Source organism: Nomascus leucogenys, chromosome 22a (assembly GCF_006542625.1).
Source record: "Nomascus leucogenys isolate Asia chromosome 22a, Asia_NLE_v1, whole genome shotgun sequence".
NCBI classification, from domain to species: Eukaryota; Metazoa; Chordata; class Mammalia; order Primates; family Hylobatidae; genus Nomascus; species Nomascus leucogenys.
Window position 1 is genome coordinate 69,069,860 of NC_044402.1, and position 21,767 is coordinate 69,091,626.

A 21,767-nucleotide genomic window follows, 5' to 3' on the forward strand; every position below is an offset into this window, starting at 1 on the left:
GTTTGAGACCAGCCTGCTCAACATAGCACAACCTATCTCTATTTTCATAAAAAAAATTTTTTTAATAAATGAAAGATAGTTAAGGGTTTTTAAAAATTATTATACCTACATTATTCGAAGAAGGCCTTTATTGTCCTTGGAGGTGTGCATTTCCAGACCCCTTACTTAAGAGCTCCTGGAATGTGGTTCTGCTTGACAGAGTTCTGTATTAGCACTTGGATACCAGAGGCAGCACCACAATTAAGCTGCCAGGCCAGAGAATGTTTCCTTTCCAAACTCAGCTGCCCTCTTGCACTTATTCTAACTGGGTGGTGATAGAAAAGTACAGTTGTTACTAAAACACTCTTTTGCCTGGATATTCTGCAATTCATGGTCATGCTTAGCTTCTTTTATCCAATTAGCTACTTCAGCTTCTTTTTTTGCAGTAGCAAACAGATTTAGCCAGAGAAACATAGCAGCTCCTGCCATGCCTAATGCCAAAGTTATCAGGTTCACTTTAATACAATTACAGATCAGATTTAAAGAGACAAAGGTACGTTCTCAGAAACACTTTGTGAATGTTTGGCTTCCTGCATCCTCAGAGCTAATGTTTAAACAGGCTTTGACTGGAAAATCAATTGTTCCTCTGTAAAGGAGTTTAGGATCAGGTTTTCAAATGCCAAGAGAACTGCTGCTCTGGACATTAAAAAGAAAAGAATAAAAGAAGGAGGTATAGTTGGCCACTTGTTCAATCCATGATTCATTGCAGACACTGTCAACAAAGCAATAAAAAATTGAAATTAAATACTTGAAAAATCATCTTCTACTCTACCATTATCCTGGGTGACCTTAACTCCCACAGCGTTAGCTGTCTTGCATATTGATGATTTACAAATGTGCAGTACTAGGAACATGTCTAAACTGTACTTCAAACCATATATATCACAGTATATTGGACATTTCCACCTAGAAGGTCCCATGGAACCACAAAGTCAATATGTCCAACAGGGTTTATCTGCTCTTCTCCAAAGCTGGTCCTCCTTCTGGGAACCACTGCCCAGCCAATCAATCTCAATGCCTGGGACCATCCATATCCATGATTCTGTCCATCTCAACTCATGACCAAGACCATATTTCTCTCTCTCAAACCCCTTTGATATCCACAGCTTTCTTTCTTTTTTTTTTATGGCCTCTTCCACGGTTCTGGCAAAACTCTCTTAAACTATTCTGCCTAGAAGTGCTGCCTTATAGCCGTGGAGTTTGTATGCTGTACAAAGGCACATGGCTGAGTGGGATGAATGGAGGCAGAAATCTAATCCACTCTTACCCCTTAAGCCTTTTACTCTGACAGAGCTGTGCCCCTTTAGAGGACCCCGTTTCCAATCCAAGCAAAGTTATCTGAACTTGTGGGCTAGCTGAGGCCCTGTGCCTGTCTTTAATGCACCTTTCACTCTGTAGCCATGACCCTGTTTAAGACGCTTCAAAGACTCCTATGACCTTTAGTATAAAATTTAGCCCTCATCATTTTATAAAAGGGCCTTTGAGAGCTGAGCTCTGCCTTCCTGTTTACTTTGTCTCTTTCCATCTCCCCGTGATCCCTGCCTCTCTCCTTACTGAGCCACTTGCAATCCCACCCCACTTGCACCCCACTCGCACCCCACTCACACTCCTGCATCGCCACCACCACACATGGGTCCCTGCATTTGCACAGGCTGTACCGCCTGCCTGGTAGATGTTTCATCACCTTCATTGCCTGGCTCCATTCAACACATTCTTTAAGATCCAGTCATCCCACTGTGGCAGGCCTTCCTTAACTCCAGTCTCCAGTCTCAAAAAAATGTTCCTCAGTTCTATGTGCAGAATTAGTGCTTGCATCTGTTGTAGCTCTTACACCCTGCACTGTAATTCTCTGTTCACTTGCCTGTCTCCTTCCCTAGAGGCTGAACTCCTTGAGGGTCTTTGTGTCCCACATGACTAGCATGGGCTTGGCACAGAGTAGGCATTCAATAGATGCTCACGGAGTAAATGAAGGCACTAATGTATGAGTGAGTCTGTGCCTTCAAGGCACTCATAACGTTAAAGAAGATCAAGTTAGGCTATTTTTGAGGAGTCATAAGTGAGTATGTCAAAAACACTTACTGGCATAATATGTAGCATATTATTTTGAACAAAAGCTAGAAAAAAAAAATCACAGGAGAGACCATTTATTCAGTACAACCCATAGACCAGCCACTGTGTTAAATGTGTCTTATACTTGATCTCTTTAATTATCTCACAACCCACAGCGTACATACTTCTCTCCATTTCTGATTTACAGATGGGGATATGGAAAAGATGATACATTTGGATTCCTACCCAGCTCAACCCAGGCTCAGTGCCAGGGTATCCCCAAGTGGATAGGCAGTTTTGGGCACTGCCGTGGGTGACCCAACATGCTCAGGGGCTCCTGGTTCAGCCTCCTTTGCAGAACCTTAGGGTCCTCTATGGAAAGGGACAGGAGCAGTCATGAAGCCCAGTGGCTTTCAAACCTTATAGCTCAAGCAGTTTGTGGGGAGCCCGCAGGGGGCTACCTCAGGGGGTGAGGAGGAGGAGGTTAAGTGGGCAGGGCTCTGCTTCCTCCTCACTCCTTCTCCCATTTAATCAGATCAACTTGATTGGTATTTATATGATACGGTGGGATTCTGTATAAAATTTTGTTTCCCTACTAAAAAGCTTTGAAAACTGCCTTTCTTGTCCACTTTACCTGAATTCCCTCACCACAGTACTCCCTGTCCTCCCCTACCCCACACACAAATGCACTAAGCTTGGGAATGAACACACACTTTAGGTTCTGAAGTTCTAGAGCTGCCATCACTCACGTTTTCCCTGGGCCAGAGTGAGCTGGGGCTCAGTGAGACTCCCAGACTAGACACTCAAGAAGGGCATCATTCAGGTCTTATCCTCCTGTTTCAGCATTTTTTATACTGTTCTTAGGAAGCAGAATTAAGACAATTGATAATGCTGCAGTGGGCTAGCAAGTGAGCCAGCCACTCCAATGACAGAGCTTCAATATGAAAATGGCTTTCGAGTTGCCGGTAATTAACTTTAAATACACTCTGTTTGTAAGAGGAGCTTGTGATGGTCTTTCAAAAGACACACCAATGAAGTTTGGATGGAAAATATCAGCACATCCACCCCCAAACCAGAAGCCGGTGCTGGTCCTAAGTGGGAACTTAAAAGATGGGTGATATCCCAACAGAAGAATTTGAGGTTACTAAAATTCCTTCTTAATTTATAATGAAGGGAGAGGACTCTGTCACCTGCTTCTTTCAAGCATGAGAAGGGCTTAGCTCTATTTTATTATTTTATGTTTTTTAGAGATGGGGGTCTCATTCTGCTGCTCAGGCTGGAGTGCAGTGGTGCAATTATAGCTCGCTGCAGCCTCAAACTCCTGTGCTCAGGAACTCCTCGCCTCAGCCTCTCAAGTAGCTAGGACTGCAGGTGTGTGCCACCACTCTGGGCTAATTTGAAACAAATTTTTTGTAGAAGTGGGATCTTGATATGTTGCCTAGGCAGGTCTCAAACTCTTGGCCTCAATGATTCTCTCACCTCAGCCTCTGGAGTAGTAGATGGGATTAGAGGTGCAAGTTACTGCTCCTGGCCTTAACTCCATTTTAATTAATTCCTCATAGACACAGGGGGCAATTACAGTTTGTTTTTTAACTACTTTTCATTATCTTCGTTTTACAAAAGGAGGATAGTCTAAAATTGATTACATGGTCACATATTCTTACATTTTAATTAGTGCTTTATCTAAAATATTGAATCTGAAACCACATATTTTCCATCTCTTTTCTTTCAAAACTATATTTTAAAATATAAGTCAAACATTGGTCTTTGGCTTATCAATTGGCCTTCATTATTACTAACGAAAATATATTGACCAGCCTTGCATGCTGAGAGAAAATTAGAATATAAATGGATTAAAAGTCAGTGCATGTCATTTCCTTGGTCCAGAACCTTTTTTTAGTGTGTTAAAAAATTTTTTTTAATTTTTAATTTTTGTGGGTATATAGTAGGTGTATATATTTACAGGGCAGGGTCCAGAATCTTTAAAACCACTGGAATATTCTGAGATTGGGTTGCCTATCAAAATATATATGCATCACCAATTTCACACAGGCCAAGACAATTGCTTGGGGAAGGCATTTTAAGTTGTATTAGCTCTGGTGGCAAGTAGAATGGAAAGAAAACAAATGGGGAAGGGCTAGAGAATTAAGCACAATGTCTTTACAAGCTTGTTTCTGACTATTTGAATGAGGGAATGAAAATTTCACATCTCAATGTGAGATTAGCTCTGCTCTCTCTACCCCCCTTGCGTGTGGTACTTTTACAGCTTGAACCGAGATAAAGCACCTCCCTTTGAGAGATGAGAAGAAATCATTCTAAGTGGTGTGTGCCTTGCTGCCTCTGCCTTGGGAAAACACCCAGGTCATTTCATTTCTATTTAGCAGGAATCCTGAAAGGATACATATGCTGCTTCATTAGACCGGAAGCATGGAAGAGCCGTGGAAGTGTGCACGGAAAAGCATGGAAGTGTTTGTTTCCATTTGCAAACATTCTGACTTACAAAAATAACAGCTTTCTTCACGCTTGCCACTTGGAACATGGCTTCTTATAAAAGAGTGATTCTCTCAGGGGAAGAATTTAACCGTTAACATCTGTTGAGATAAAAGCCATTCAGGGCTAGAGGCCTGGGAGAGGTTTCGTTATAACTGTGCAGAAAAAGTGCACAGTGACACTGTCCCACACCCATCCTCCCCACCACATTTCATTTCCTTCTGTCTTGCAGAGTAATTTGCTCAGGTTCCCAAAATGGTCATTAGGATTTAAAATGCAAGAGTAGATGATTGCAGCCTGCTTGGCTTGGTTGATTTGAATGCTAGTTCTAAACCCTTCGGGGTCATCAATAAGTTGCAGGCAGAGAGAAAGGGTACAATCGTGCTGTTCAGAGAGGCAACGTCCAACTCACTCCAGCCCAAAGGGCTAGCTCGGCAACACTTGCTGTCAGAGTCCCTATCCTTCCCACTTTGCCAGACCCTCAACATCCCCATTCCCTATCCCCCAAATGCCTTGCAACTGCACAGATGCCTTTGGAACAGGCCCGGAAGCTCGTTATGTCTGCACCGAGGCTGCTGTGAATTGGGACTCCAGCTACTCAGCCTCCAGGAGCTGTGCTGATTCAGAACACTGCAATTAAAGGTGAAGTGAGAGGCGGTATCAATTTTTGAAAGCACTTTTGTTCCACTTCTCCCACAATTCTCCATCTGCAATCTCTTCCCCAAAACTTCAGAGGTAGGAAAGAGGTGTGGTTAAGCAGGCAGGTTCCCCAGCCAGACTGCCCAGGGCTGGAATCCAAGTCTGTCACCATCACTTCCTTCCTGTGTACCCTCAGGCTAGTGACTGACCCAACTCTCTGTGCCTTGGTGTTCCATTCCATGAAGTGGGTTGAGAGTATACCTGCCTCACAGGTTATCAGGGATTAAATGAGGAAATATACCTAAAACACTTAGAATGATGCCTGGCATGTTGTAAGTGCCCAGTAAGTGTTAGGTGTTCCTGTTTCTTGCCTAGGGAGAACACAGGTCAAGCATCAGCATGTCACAAAGGTGACGCAACACCTTTGTCAGGAGACCATTGTTTGGACAGTCTCTTTATGTGTAATATACAGGAACTTTTAACCTGTATACCATGCTATAAACCCACAAATCTGCCCTGCTGAAGATTTCTAAGGTACTTGTCTGTAAAGAGAAGACTCCCAACACAAGAAGTTATGTATGGTAGTTGAACCTCTTTAGGCTGGTTTCCTACCATGCTCAAGAGAAAGCCGGCAGAAACACTGGGGCACAGGAGAAAAGCTGGCCAAAAAAAAAAAAAAAAAGCCCCAAATCACCTCAAAGTGAACAAGGACCCCTTTTTCATACCACCAAAGCCCAACTTTTTTTTCCCCAAGTGGAATAAACTTAACAACATAAAGGAAAGCAGCACTTCTTTTTGGTGTCCTTTTTAGGCCTGCTTAGCTTCAGAGACACCTTGTACAGCCTGCAAGAACATTCTGAAAGTAGAATTGAATTCTGAGGAAAAGGCTGTGACTGACAGTGTTACCTTTCCTGTTAAAAACCATTCAGGATTGTTCTGGAGCGAACGGACAAGAAAATGGGATTCTTCCTCCCACACCATCCCCACCGCTGTGTATTCCTTCTGGATACACAATAATCATATTAGAAGAATTAATATTTATTAAGGATGATTTTTGTGCCTAGCACTGAGCTGAACATCATAAAAAGCATTATCCTAGTTAATGCTCTTTGTGCTGCTTCCAAGAAAGAATGCAACGCTGGAAAGAAAAGACCTAAAAAGCCCTCTGGTTAGCTTTCCTGGACTCAGAAGGGTTTATGTGTCTAGCTATTTCAAGTGCTTGACAGCAGTGTGCTCTAACATCAGGGCTGAGCACCCAAACCAGAGGGACTGCATCTAAACAGCTTGTTAATTTGTGAATTTACAGTTCTCAAAAGTGGTGAGGTGAGAACAAACCTATGGCAGAGACCAGTAAGAATTCCAACCAAGACCTGGTGGGAAGTCCATTCACTTACTCATTTCATTCATTCATTTGTGACATACATACTGAGTGCCTGTTATGTGCCAAGCACTCTTCTAGGCCTAGGGATACAGCAATGAACAAAGCCATTCTTGGCCCTTATAAAACTGTTCACATCCGAGGGGTGTTCACCAGAGTAAACTAAATCATTATAATGTGATACAAGATACAGTAAGACACAAATAAAACTATAAGGGGAGAGTGGCGAGGATCCTTTTTTAGATGGGGCAAACCTCTGAGGCAGTGATGTTCGAGCAGCTCCTGTTGGGGATGACACAAAGGAGAATACCATGTGGTTATGTAGCAGAAGCTCCCGGCAGAGGCCACAGCAAGTGCGAAGGCCCTGAGGCAGGATGGCAGTTGGCCACTGAGTAGGAGTAGAATCAGCCAAGTGGTGCCTGGCAGGAAGGGAAATCAGAGAGGCTGCCAGAGTCAGATCATGCAGAGCTTTACAGGTCAGCAGCAATCGTTCCAGACATTGAACCCCTAGTAGACTTGGGCTCTCAACACATTTTAATTTTCATAAAACCCTCTTAAACTAGGTCATATAACTTCTTTTTAACAGTACCTGAAGCCACCCCCACTGAATGGTAGCGATCTCCTGGGGTTCCAGAGCCTCTGAGTTCATCAAGGGTGATGGTCTCTCCCAGCTGGCTGTTAACCAGCACTCTCTTTTTCTCTCCTCTTCATGAACTGGGACATATTCCTAGAGCAATCTATTTTTAAGTGCAATGAGATATTTATTGACTGGCTTCATTGTCTCAAAATACTTGCCTTAGCTTTTCCTTATGCCTGGGCAAATTCTGACACCAAATGGTTGTTTTCTGTAGCTAGGCCCTAGCATATACCCTACAATGACTTTCTTACAAAAAGTGATAAAAACAACTTAAAGCACAGCTGTACTAAGAGAAAAAAATGAATAGTAATTTAGCAATAGATCAATAGCCCATCATCTCTGGATTTCATTTTATAGAAGAGGGCTGTCTTTCTTTGCTCAGTCTATGCCATGAAGTTAATTTCTGTGAAAACATGCAGGTATTAGACTAGTTATTAGAGAGCTCTGCCCAAATGAAATAACATCATAAATAATTCTAAAAATAGAAATAGATTAACAGACTGAAAAATAGAATGAAAACTCTTAGGGTCCATATTAAAAAGGAAAACATAATATAAATTTAACTTAATTCCCTACATTTTTATTCTCTGTAATCAAAAGTGATATGAAGATGCCCTCATTTTAGCTATAGATGGGCCTATAAATAGGACATAGTAAAAAAGGTTTAAGATGAGAGTGATTCAATCTATCCAAAAGAACCAAGGGGTTTGCTTTTGGAGGGCATGCCCGGACTTCCTACTGAGCCTTGTCCTGCAAAGAAAGTAATAGAAATTCATTTTCTAAATCTGGTGTTGGCTACCACTGCTGATTCCCATTAGAAAGTTACTGCTTGGGGTTAATCCGATCGTAATTTATTTTATTGCCAACTATTATAAGCTAGAGCTAATCTCATTAGTGCTAATATCCCAAGGTCAGTAGGACAGTTTTCTCTTCCTTACTAGTTGTATTCGTTTTGTTTTTGTTTGAGATGGAGTCTCACTCTGTCCCCCAGGCTACAGTGCAGTGGCGTGATCTTGGCTCACTGCGACCACCACCTCCTGGGTTCAAGCGATTTTCCTGCCTCAGCCTCCCGAATAGCTGGGACTACAGGCGCTTGCCACCACGCCCGGCTAATTTTTTGTATTTTTAATAGAGATGAGGTTTCACTGTGTTAGCTAGGATGATCTTGATCTCCTGACCTTGTGATCCGCCTGCCTCGGACTCCCAAAGTGCTAGGATTACAGGCGTGAGCTACTGCACCTGGCCAGTTGCATTAGTTTTTAGGGCCGTCATAACAAACTACCACAGACACAGCGGCTTAAACAACAGAAGTGTATTGTCTCACAGTTCTGGAGGCTGGCAGTCAGAGGTGCGTTCTGAGGGCTGTGAGGGAGAATTTGTTCCGTGCCTCTGTCCTGGCTTCTGATGATTTGCTGGCAATCTTTGGCATTCTTTGGCTTGTAGATGCACCACTCAGATCTATGCCTTCATGTTCACATGGTGTTTTCTCTGTGTACATGTCTGTTTATGTCCAAATTTTCCCTTTATATAAGGACACATCCATATAGGGTTTGGGCCCACCCTAATGACCTCATCTTAACTTGATCATCATCTGCAAAGATGCTATTCCCATATGAGGTCACATTCACAGGCACTGGGGAGTAGGACTTCAACTTCTTCTTGGGAGACACAATTCAACCCATTAGCATGATGTAAAAGGAGCTTAGTTAAAAACTCTTCCTTTGGGACGGGCACAGTGGCTCACGCCTGTAATCCCAGCACTTTGGGAGGCCTAGACGGGTGGATCACCTGAGGTCAGGAGTTTGAGACCAGCCTGACCACCATGCTGAAACCCCATTTCCACTAAAAATACAAAATCAACCAGGCATGGTGGCGTGCGCCTGTAATCCCAGCTACTTGAGAGGCTGAGACAAGAGAATCGCTTGAACCTGGGAGGTGGAGGTTGCAGTGAGCCAACATTGTGCCACTGCACTCCAGCCTGGGCAACAAGAGGGAAACTCCATCTCAAAACAAAAACAAAAACAAACCTCTGTCTTTTTAGGATCCTCTTGGATACCCTTCAGGATTATGCTTAAGGACAAGAGGATCCTTGTAGTGAACAAGTCATTTCTTCTTTATGTAGGCATTACATTTTCAGCCTGACCCCTCCTCCGTGCATACATGTGCATATGTGTGCATCTGTGTGTGTGTCTGCTTGATTTCTAGCCAGCACGTCCTATTTTTTTTTTTTTTTTGTGAGATGGAGACTTGCTTTGTTGCCCAGGCTGGAGTGCAATGGCACAATCACAGCTCACTGCAATATCCGCCTCCCATGTTCAAGCGATTCTCGCACCTCAGTCTCCCAAGTAGCTGGGATTACAGGCGCCCGCCACTACGTCTGGCTAATTTTTGTATTTTTAGTAGAGACGGGGTTTCACCATGTTGGCTAGGCTGGTCTTGATCTCCTGGCCTCAAGTGATCTGCCTCCCAAAGTGCTGGGATTATAGGTGTGAGCCACTGCACCCAGCCCAGCACATCCTATTTAACTAGTCCTTTTCTAACAGGGCAAACCTGGAAATTAGCTATGCCAAAGGACTGCAGAAACTGGCAAGCAAGCTGAGCAAAGCATTACAGAACACGAGAAAAAGGTAAGTATTGTGGCAGAGGTAAGGCAAAATCATCCCTTTTTTTCATTTTTTTTTTTTTTTCGAGACAGGGTCTTGCTCTGTTACCTGGGTTAGAGTGCAGTGGCACAATCACAGCTCACTGCACCCTCAATCCCCCAGGCTCAAGCGATCCTCCCATCCAGCCTCCCATATAGAGTAGCTGGGACCATGCCCTGCTAAATTTGTTTTTTGTTTTTTTTTTGAGACAAGGTCTTACTATGTTGCCCAGGCTGGTCTTGAACTCCTGGGCTCAAGTAATCCTCCTGCCTTGGCCTTCCAAAGTGCTGAGATTACATGTGTGGGCCACCACATCCAGCAAAATCATTCTTAAAAATAGTAAAAAGTGACACATGTTCCATTCCAACTTCCTCTTCTAAACACGGCAAGTACATAACATCAAACATGGCTTCCAGTTCTTGGGCACTTACTGTGTGCACACAGCATGTTAATGCTTCACTGATACTCCCATTTAATCCTCCTAAGAACCCTTGAGAGGTCTTGTTATCCCTGTTTACAGATAAGGACTTGAGACTTGGAAAGTTCAAGATACTTCCCCCAGTCACCCAGATCATGAGTTGCATAGCTGGATTCTTCGTCAGTGTTTTTGACTCCTAAGGCCACATTCATAATAGGCCTTGGTAATAATATTTAACTTGGGAAGTAGTGTTGTTAAAGTCAGATTGTCTGGGAGTCAGGAAGTGTGAATCCTATGTTTACTCTATGACCTTTGACAAGTAACCTGGTTTCTGTGTGCCTTTATTTCTTCTTCTGTTGGACAGAGTAATAATATGTGCTCTATTGTGTGTGCATAGGCATATTAAATGAGATCATGTGTGTGAAGAGCTTAGCACATTAGGTGCTGAAAGGTGTTGGTTCACATTCTTTTCAATATATTGCAGCACTAAGAATGAAGTAGATTACTTTATTAGGGGGAGAGAAGAAAGATATTGGTATACCAAAAATAGTTCATTCATGGTAATTTGCTACAAAGATTCTTGACTAATGCATGCAGACATGCCCTTGAACTGGCAGTGCCATTGTAGAGGTCTCTTTGAATGATGAAAGAGATAAGGAGGGGAAAGGAAAAAAAAAGAAGTCTTCTGGAGCTCAAATTTCTATTCTTCTTTAGTCATCAGCCATAATAACAAATGGTGGCTGTGAAAGTGCTCTTTTAGCTGTATTTTTATTTTTAGGACAGTATTTTAGTAGACTACAGTGAAGCCAGTATAGCACAGTGGTTGAGTATAGATAGACTGCCCAGGTTTAAATTCTAACTCTACCGCTTACCAGGTGAGTGACCTAGGACAATTTATCTTACCTCTCAAGATCTCTTTAAAATAAAAGTAAAGCCTATCTCTTATGGTTGCTGTGAGAATTAAGTGCGGTAATACAAGAAGTGTGCTTAGCAGAGTACCTGGCAGGGAACGAAAGCTCTGTGAATGTCCATTATGTTTTTGATTCGAATTGCCTCCTAAGGAATGAGAGGTATAGGGGTGTAGGGGTGTGTGTATTGGGTTGCAGCTCTGGCATCCAGCAGAATACTACCAAAGAGTTGGCAGATCCAGAATGTTAGGCCAACTGGGATTATTAGTACAGTATTTAACAGTAAACATTAGTGAATTTTTATCCATACCCAAATCTGTGTTAGGTACTACAGATATCCTGTTACTTCATTACTTCTATCTCTCTCTTTCTTTCTTTCCTTTCCTTCCCCCCACCTCCCTCCCTCCCTGCCTGCCTCCCTCCCTCCCTGCCTGCCTCCCTCCCTCCCTGCCTGCCTGCCTCCCTGCCTCCCTCCCTCCCTCCCTCCCTCCCTGCCTGCCTGCCTGCCTGCCTGCCTGCCTCCCTCCCTCCCTCCCTCCCTCCCTCCTCCCTCCCTGCCTGCCTGCCCCTCCCTCCCTGCCTCCCCTCCCTCCTCCCTCCCTCCTGCCTGCCTGCCTCCCTCCCTCCCTCCTGCCTCCCTCCCTCCTGCCTGCCTGCCTCCCTCCCTCCTCCCTCCCTGCCTGCCTCCCTCCCTCCCTGCCTGCCTCCTCCCTCCCTCCCTGCCTGCCTCCCTCCCTCCCTGCCTGCCTGCCTCCCTCCCTCCCTCCCTCCCTGCCTGCCTCCCTCCCTCCCTGCCTCCCTCCCTCCCTCCCTGCCTGCCTCCCTCCCTCCCTCCCTCCCTGCCTGCCTCCCTCCCTCCCTCCCTGCCTGCCTCCCTCCCTCCCTGCCTGCCTCCCTCCCTCCCTCCCTCCCTCCCTGCCTGCCTCCCTCCCTCCCTCCCTGCCTCCCTCCCTCCCTGCCTGCCTCCCTCCCTACCCCCCTGCCTGCCTCCCTCCCTCCCTCCCTGCCTGCCTGCCTCCCTCCCTGCCTGCCTGCCTCCCTCCCTGCCTCCCTCCCTCCTCCCTGCCTGCCTCCCTCCCTCCCTCCCTGCCTGCCTCCCTCCCTCCCTCCCTCCCTTCCTTCCTTTCTTCCTTCCTTCCTTCCTTCTTTCCTTCCTTCCTTTCTTTGCTCCTTCCCTTTCCATTTTTACCCTGTCTTTTCACAGGTGTTGACCAAGTTACTCCTACTTTAAAAGATCAGTTAAGTGAGGGCGAGAGATTCTTCCAAGGTCGTGCAGAAAACAAAGGGGGAGCATCTCCATTCAGACACAGGCCCCTCTGAGGCCACATGCTTGGTTTCCTGTCCTGAGACCCAGCTCCTCCAAGGGGCAAATGTCAGATGCTCTACCTAAAAATGTGCCTGACTTCATTTTTAAAAAATCAGCTCTATTGAGTTTTAATTTACATGCAACAATTAACACCCATTTTAAGCATATGATTTGATCAATTTTGACATATGTAAATACCCTGTGTAGCCACCACTAAAATCAAAACAGACATTTTCATCACACCAAAAGATTTATCATGCCTGTTTGCGCTCCTTCCCACCCAACCCCAAGCAACCACTGATCTGCTTCCTGTCAATAGAGATTCCTTTAGTGTTTTCTGGAATCTCCTGCAATTGTAAGTGTATAGCAGGTATGCTCTTGTGACTAAGCTTGTATCTGGCTTTGGATGTGTAGAAAATCTGGCATCTTTTGGTCTAGTTCTCTTATTCTTGGACTGCAGGATGCAAACTAAGGCATTTGGAGGCAAAACCTCTGTACCATTCTGATTAAGGCAAGGATGCAGATCCACCCCCTTCCTCTCCATCAAAATCTACACAGGCCTCTGTACCTGGGGTTTCTTGATGTGATTGGACTTACTCTCCTGACTGTTGAAGGCAGACTATATGGGGCCACTGTGGGAGAAAAATGACATCACACTGCCTAATCCTCCAGCTATGCCATGAGGGACTGGGTAGCATTATCCTTTGTGTTAAAGTGAGATGCTGCTCACAGGACCATAAACTATCTGAGCTGTTGTCCTCAAACCCAGCAGGGAACAGGAGCTGGACTCCAACCCCAAGAGCAGCAGCAGGACATGAGCAGAGCTCTCAAGCCCTTTATCACTTAACTCTTCTGAGTCTCAGTTTTTTCATATCTATGTGTATCCTGTGACCAACCTGTTCTCACCCTTGGCTATTTTATTTCTCCTATTTTATTTTATTTTTATTACTTATTTTTTTCTTTTTGGTGGGGAGAGGGGCTCAGGGGATAGGGTCTTGCTCTGTTGCCCAGGCTGGAGTACAGTGGCATGATCATAGCTCACTGTAGCTTCCTGGGCTCAAGCAATCCTCCTACCTTGGCCTCCCTAGTAGCTAGGACTATGGGTGTGCATCACCACACCTGGCTAATTTTTAAAAGTTTTTCATAGAGAAAAGGTCTCACTGTGTGTGCTGCACAGGCTTGTTTCGAACCTGTGGCCTCAAGTGATCCTCCCACCTCAGCCTCCTAAAGTGCTGGGATTTACAGGCACTTTAGGAGCCTGAGGCAGTGCCACCACACCTGGCCATTTCCCCTATTTTATACAGATATGAAATAGGAAATGAAAATCTAAATGAAAAATGACTGCGAAAAAAGCAGTATATATAATAAGTATAGTGCAAATAAATGTATTGGCAGAATGTAATCTCATGGAGAAATTGAAATAAGGTTAGGGAAGTGAATGCAATTGTTGAATGTGGTGAATCAGATGTGATGCTGTATTTCTAGCCAGCACATCCTATTTCCTAAGAAAATGACACTCACCTTTGTTCCCCCCTTTTTTTGCCTTTAGCTGTGTCAGCAGTGCCTGGGCCTGGGCCTCAGAGGGAATGAAATCCACAGCGGACCTGCATCAGTGAGTTCTCCCACCCTGGCCTTTCTCCAACTCCAAAGGGAGTCAAATATTTAAAGTGGGTGTGCTACAAATATTCCACTTCCAACTTGCACTGAATAGATGTTCCATAACACACTATTTTATTTCCCCAGAAAGTAATTTGGAAAGTAGATGTAGACCTTGATATTATGCTTGTGTGTCTCTTATGTTTTATTTCCAGAAAACTTGGCAAAGCAATTGAATTGGAAGCAATAAAACCGACTTATCAAGTCCTAAATGTACAAGAGAAGAAGAGAAAATCAGTGAGTCCAAACCTTTCTTTACTCTTCCTGTTTAAAGCAAGATTCCTGTGTTTAGCCCAAAAAGGAAAAGGTGATCTGAAAGTGGTACCAGGTTTCAGGAATTTATCCTAAAAATAAAATAAATGCTTGTGTTTATTTTAAAATAAATGAATAATAAAAAACACAAATCCAAGATTTATGTACAAGGATGTTTATTACAGCATTGCTTATAATAGTGAAAAACTGAAACTACTGAAGCATTCAAAATAAATTGTGATAAATTCAAGCAATAGAATAATTTGCAACCATTCAAAATCTTATTGTAGAAGAATTTAATCACATGGGGATTTTTTCACAGTATACTGCTAAATAAAGCAGAATGAAAAAGTCTAATTTATACAATCTCAACTTCATAAAATGAATATGTATATATATGTATAGAAAAAACTGGAAGAAGCTTCTCAAAATGTTAATAAGAATGATCTTTAGATGGTGAAATTGGAGGTTATTTTTATTTCATTTTTATACTTCTTTGCACTTTTAAAACAATTTTATCATTCTATTTGTAAATAAGAATGATAAGCACAATTTTTACAAAGATGTTTTCTATGCCTATTAGCTTGGTATTATGTAAAGGTAATAATGAATACAATCCTCAAATATCCTAAAAGTTACAGAAAAATAATTAAACAATCCTTTCAGGGGCACCTGGTCCTCTGATAGCCAATCCTCTACTCTTTCTCTGTACCTTTCCTTCTAGAACAGTTTTTCTTTCTTTCCCTCCCTCCCTCCCTTCCTCCCTTCCTTCCTTCCTCCCTTCCTTCCTTCCTTCCTTCTCTTTCTTTCTTTTCTCTCTCTCTCCCTTTCTTTCTCTTTCTTTTTTTTGACAGAGCTTTGCTTTTGTCACCCAGGCTGGAGTGCAATGGCGTCATCTCGGCTCACTGCAGCCTCCACCTCCTGGGTTCAAGTGATTTGCCTGTCTCAGCCTCTCAAGTAGCTGACATTACAGGTGCCTGCCACCAGGCCTAGCTAATTTTTGTATTTTTAGTAGAGACCAGGTATCGCCATGTTGGTCAGGCTTGTCTCCAACTCCTGGCCTCAGGTGATCTGCCCATCTTGGCCTCCCAAAGTGCTGGGATTACAGGCGTGAGCCACTGCCCTCGGCCTGGAACAGTTTAATTTGTGTTCCTTTTTCTTTTTCGTTGTGTATTATTCAGTAGTTAAGCACTTTGTACTCTACTTCCAGGCAACATAATTGAGTGTTTAATAAACACTGCTTAGCTCTGATAGGGGTGGAGTTATGGTCACTGTTTGTTTCAGGACCAGGTGCGGGTAAGATGTTTGTAAGCTGGTAAGGTGGTAGGTGATCCCTGTGAAGGGAAGGGGCAGTGGTTAAGGGGGAGTTTCAAGGGAATACAGTCAGATAAAGCACATCCTCAGTGGCAAGTCAGAAGGATGAGGAGAGGTGTGAAAGTTCTGATGGAAGAGAAATGATTTTTAAAAATTGTATTCAAACTCATTAAGCTGAGTCAGGAAGTAGAATTGATGTTTATATGTACATAGGTATATTTTACCAGAATGGATGCTCTCTTCAGAGTTTTGGGTGATGGACAGAACTTGATAGGAATTGCCAGCAAGCAATATAACCTTCTGTCTTTGCAAGCCAACTTAATAAAAACCAATTACTAGTCTATATTTCGTTGATTACAAAATATTTTTCACACTGCATAATAATATGATAGTCATTAGCATTTCTCTAGTATTTACCATAATTGAGGCACAGTGCTGTGACAACTGATCACAGTGCTTTAGTTAATGGATGTCATGAGCCCCCCGAAATGCTGGTCCTGTTTTTCTTCTTTTCTGCATTGCCCCCTCCACTGCACCCCACCACCCCACTCCACTCTCTCACAAAATATACAAGATTAGATTTTATTTTCTAAAGTGAACTTGTTCCACATTCCAGCCACATACATGAAATCAAAACTGGCACAGTATATAAAATATTTTCATTATGTCTGTTACAATGAACCGTATACTCTAAACTTAACCAACTGGAAAAAAATAAAAGTGTAGCATTCACTAGATCTCAGAGTGGTTGAATAATGGCTGATCTGCTGGGTCTGTATTCCAGGGAAAAACGTTCTGCTGTAACTTACATCATATCTCCCTGGGAAGTTGTCTAGATCATTTTCCTCATTATTATTACTGCCTCTTTGGCTGTTTAAAAGCAAGGGAAAAAATTATGATTAAGAGTTCAATATCTTTGAAATTAAAGCAATATTCACTTCAGGGGTAATGGAGGCACACAGTAAAATTGGCACTGTTAGGACTGTTACCAGTTTTCATGGTGTTGAGGTTTTTGCTGCATGGATTGACATGGAAGATTATGTGATGGGACTAGCAACAATATCAGCTCATATAAGGGCCTCTTACACATGATTGCATATGTTTACATGCTTTTTACATTCTTATAGATTAGAAATAATTATTTTACCAAGTCCTGTTACTTGACACAGGGATAAGATAATTTGGCTAATATGTCCATTGTAGGATCTTGAAGTTCCCATGAATTGTAATAGTGATTGATAAGCTAGTACTGTGACTGTCTTAGTTCAGGCTGCTCTAACAAAATACCATAAACTGGATAGCTTATAAATAATAGGAATTTATTTCTTACAGTTCTGGAGGCTGGAAAGTCCAAGATCAAGGCACCCGCACATTAGCTGTGTGATGAGGGCCCACTTCCTGGTTCTTTAGTGGCTATTTACTCACTGTAACCTCAGATGGCAGAAGGGGCTAGGCAGCTCTTGGGGTCTCTTTTATAAGGGCACTAATCTCATTCATGGGGGCTCCACCCTCATGAACTAATCATCTCTCAAAGCCTCCACCTCCAAATACCATCACATTGAGGGAATAGGTTTCAATCTATAAATTTTAGGGGCACAAACATTTAGTCTATTGCAGCAACTAAACAAGAAGAAAGCAAAGCTTTGTTTCATTTTTCCTTTTTCAATAGCTTGACAATGAAGTTGAAAAGACAGCAAATCTTGTCATTAGCAACTGGAATCAGCAAATTAAGGCAAGTATCCACAAATATCATTTGTGTAAACTCCGTTTTTAGAATTCAAGTGTTTTGCTTTCATACAAATGTGATGACATGTTCTGGCATTAGTACTTCTAAGTGCTAACTGAAGAGAAAAATGTTTCCTTACCTGAGTTGTTAAATAGATATATTTTTCACCAAATGAACGGAAATGCATGGCTCTAAATATGATTATTTAGCACTTATAACGTGCTAAGTGCTATATATTTATGTATTTAATCATCACAACAACCCAGTGTCATATATCATTGTGCATTGTCCCATTTTACAGATTGGGCAATGGAGACACAGAGAGTTTCAGTAATTTTCCCAAGGATACAGAGCTGGTTAATGGTTGAACCAATGGTTGTCACAAGATGGGTTCCAGGGTCACTGCTCTTAATCATTCCATTATACTGACTACCTTTCTGTATAATTTGTAACTTACAGCAAATGATAAACACCACCTGGGTTTTGTTTTTTTTTCATTTGTAGAAAGGTGTTAGTGATCTCTACATCACTAGTGAGAGTGACCCAGTGAGAGGTGGGTAGTGATATGTAAAAGGGGATGCGTATATCGATTTCATGAGTATGTGGGGTCCACTTTTGGTGCACAGCACTATTCTAAGACATAATTTTTTTCAAGTAATTTAAAATTTAGTTGGCTAGATGACATATGTGCAGGAAATAGGGAATGCATTCTAAGGAGAAGAATTACGATCTGGTGTGGGAAGCTAGAGCATATCAGTATAAGTTCTTAAGCAGAGAAAATAACAGATGGGATCCATATGCACAGAAGATTATTCTAGAACAATGTAGTATAGGAGGAATTCATTTCAGGTAGAAAGGACTAGCAGTAAATCTGCTAACAAGACTCAATGAACCCCTCTGAGAAGACTTGTTCTCTAAGTGTTGAAATCCTTTTTCATCTCCAAAGCGTTAGTGCCCACAGAGAACCTTTACAAGTAAACAGACACTGATGCCAAATAACTAGAGACAGACGCCCTCAGAAATAGGCAAACTTGATGTTACTTCCAAAACTTCTGCCAAAACCGAGGACTGACTCCATAAGACCGAGGACATTAATAAAAAGTGTTTGATATGAGTGAGTTTCTCTATCCACAGTAGTTACAGTGGTCAAAGGATGCACATGAGAATCACTTTTATAATAAGTAAAGTCCCAGAAAGAGCATCCAGTCATTTGTTTTTAGTTTTGCCGTGGATTTTATGAGTTTTCTTTAAAAGGAATTGTTTTGTATTTTTTTAAAGAAATAGAGACAGGGTCTTGCTATGTTGCCCAGGCTGATCCCGAACTCCTGGGCACAAGGGATCTGCCCACCTTGGCTTCCCAAAGTGTAGGGATTACAGGCATGAGCCACTACACCTGGCCTTTAAAAGGATTTGTTTTTAAAAATCCATTTTCTTTAAATATTCAGCTTTCACACGAATCCAGTACAATGAATCAAAAGCCAGAAATAATGCTGAGAGGCTACAATTGCTCCCAAGAAAAAACATCTTTTATCATTTCCCAGTTTCTATTAAGTCATTTTTTTAAATAAAAGATTTCATTTTTTTAAATGAAGAGTGACAGAGAAATTAGAGAACATAAAATTCTTGGGCTATAATAATTTTCTCCCCAGTTACAATTCAAGGGATTCAGCATATTGGTAATGAAGTACAGTCTATTTGGGAGACTCTAATGAAAAGCCTGAAAGCACCAAATATTCACGCCTCACAGTCTCATTTCCCAGCAGGCATGTGGCTGACGGGAGGTGGAGAAAGAGGGCCATGAGCTTATTTCTTTAGTTTTCCTTTGCAGAGGCTTCCCACGTTTAGAGGGAGGCAGAAGGCTTTGCCTTTGCTTCCCAAGCTAAAAAGCCAAGGAAGAGAGACCTCTCCTTTACTATCTGGTTTGACAGTCCTTACAACCTTGAGGCAAAAAGCCAAAGTCTTTCAATCAGCCTACTTCCTGAACAGGCTAAATCCAACTTAAACCAAATTCTGTTTGCATAATTTATCTCTGGAGCATCATCTTCAGCTAAATTCAACTATGTAGACTAGGAAATTATCCCCTAAATCCTAACCCACTCCAAAGGGTCAGCATGAACAGGGTAGGGAGACTCTGAGTGCTCCTTCCTTCCCCACTTCTTTCTACTTCTCCAACTGCAGCAAGTGCACGGCATTTCACAAGATGCCAGACAAATGCCCAGCTCTCAGGCTTGGCCATCAGGGAGCAGAATTGCGACCCTTGCTGCACATTTTAAGAGAACATCTTAAAACAATCTCAATTGTGGCCTAGGTTGACGTAAAGAATGATGCAGGCAGTCTTCTGTGTTTGCCGTGATATTTTCTGTGGTAAAGCCATTATGCTCACTAGAACATTATTTTGGAGGCTTGCAGGCCTTTGATGATTTAGCAAAATTCAAAATCCTCTTGAGGGTACCCGATATAATGAAAAAATATGCAGGGGTTCTCAGGACAAAGTGTTAGCTGCTCTGATGTTTTAGGTACATTTTGAAGTGAGGATGGGAATGAAGAACTAAAAGTATACATTTTTGTTTCAGCCTTTGGAGGATTCTAGGATACATAATTGTTAAAGCTAGCACATGAATGTGCTTTGTTCCAAAAGAGAAGAGTTTTCTCTTGGCATCAGCCTCTGCTCCTTTTTTTCTTGTTTGTTTGTTTTTTACTCTAGGCCAAGAAGAAATTAATGGTTAGTACCAAGAAACATGAAGCACTTTTCCAGCTTGTAGAAAGCTCCAAGCAGTCTGTGACTGAGAAGGAGAAGCGGAAGGTAAGCTGTCATGGCTGGCTGGGCACATGTGCCATAGAGAGGGATGGGCTTGCTGCCCTTAGCTACGAACACAAGAGAACAGGTTGATTCCTCCTTCTCCGTGGTATTCCTGCAGAGATGTAGCTTGACAGAGCATAAAAGGGGATTCCAAATCATTACTGGCACGTGCACACACACACACACACCACATACCTTTTAAACTTTATTTTAATTCTTTTAAATAGAAGGGATCTCACTGTGCTGACCAGGCTGGCATCAAAGTCCTAGGCTCAAGGGATCCTCCCACCTCAGCCTCTCAAGTAGCTGGGACTACAGGAGCATGCTACTTTGCCTGGACCACATGTATTTTTAAAAAATATTATTGACAGATGACAAATGAGACCAATGATTCCCACATTTTTTGAAAGGAAACTCTATTAATATTATCTTAAAAAAACCTCTCAGCTAATACCCCAAATAAGTAAAAACAAATACTTTATATATGTTGTGTTACATATAGTACTTTATGTATTATGTTAATATGTTATGAACATTATAAAGCATAAAAGTAGAAATGTTTCCAGGATGAGATAAAGATGAAATAATATTTTAAATGATTAGCAAACCATGATGTCATTAGATAATCATTAAGTAATGTCTTCAGGAAAAATGTATACTTGGAGCAAGGTTCAGCCTTAACTATAGTAAATTTAAATGCACATTTCTAATAGTCTTCTTGATAATTTTTTTTTTTCTTGAGACAGAGTCTCACTCTGTGGCCCAGGCTGGAGGGCAGTGGTACAATCTTGGCTCACTGCATCCTCCCACTCCAGGCTTCAAGCAATTCTCCCACCCCAGCCTCCCAAGTAGCTGGGACTACAGGTGTGCACCACCATGCTTGGCTAATTTTTTTTTTTTGCATTTTAATTAGAGGCGAGGTGTCACCATGTTGGCCAGGCTGGTCTTGAACTCCTGACCTCAAGTGATCTGCCTGCCTCAGCCTCTCAAAGTGCTGTGATTATAGGCATGAGCCACTGCCCCTGGCCAGCCTTCTCGATAATTTTTCGCTTGTTCATCAAAATTTTTGTCAGATCTCATTTCAGTGTTTGCCCTTTCACGTGGGTAGTAACAAACTCGCAACCAGGAGAGGTGGCAGCGTCAGCTCGGACATTTTGCTGTGGATTCTTTGTGGTTAAATTGTTAGTAACATCAATCCACAGGTTCTTGGCAGAAATCTTCTAAGGTATTTGTGTATGTTAACCTAACTGGAGCCAGATAATGTCTGTAAAACCACATGGCCCAGGTACATGTCAATGGCCACATGTCCCAGATGCTGGAAGGGAAAACACAGTGAGGGCCTAGGGCAGCTTTTCAGGTTGCAGAATCCCGAGCCTTACCCCAGGCCATATCAGAATCCACAACTGTCCATGCGTGAGTACCAGTGTAGACTCATATATTAAATAAGAGTAAGCTTGACAACTGTGTTGTCAGGCAAAATGAGCACGAATAATATTGGGGTACAGGAACAAAA

At 42.5% G+C, this 21,767-nt stretch overlaps 1 protein-coding gene across 2 annotated transcripts in view; it reads left to right on the plus strand.

The window, feature by feature from the left end:
* The window catches only part of NOSTRIN (nitric oxide synthase trafficking), a 63,403-nt gene that overhangs the window by 12,494 nt on the left and 29,142 nt on the right, over positions 1-21,767 (plus strand). The window contains exons 3-7 of one of the 2 annotated variants that reach the window (XM_030803470.1): positions 9,776-9,859; positions 14,056-14,118; positions 14,318-14,399; positions 17,398-17,460; positions 20,159-20,257. In XM_030803470.1, the coding sequence (XP_030659330.1) occupies positions 9,776-9,859; positions 14,056-14,118; positions 14,318-14,399; positions 17,398-17,460; positions 20,159-20,257 (391 nt within the window). The remainder of the gene's footprint in view (positions 1-9,775; positions 9,860-14,055; positions 14,119-14,317; positions 14,400-17,397; positions 17,461-20,158; positions 20,258-21,767) is intronic. The other variant, XM_030803471.1, reaches the window with a different exon arrangement.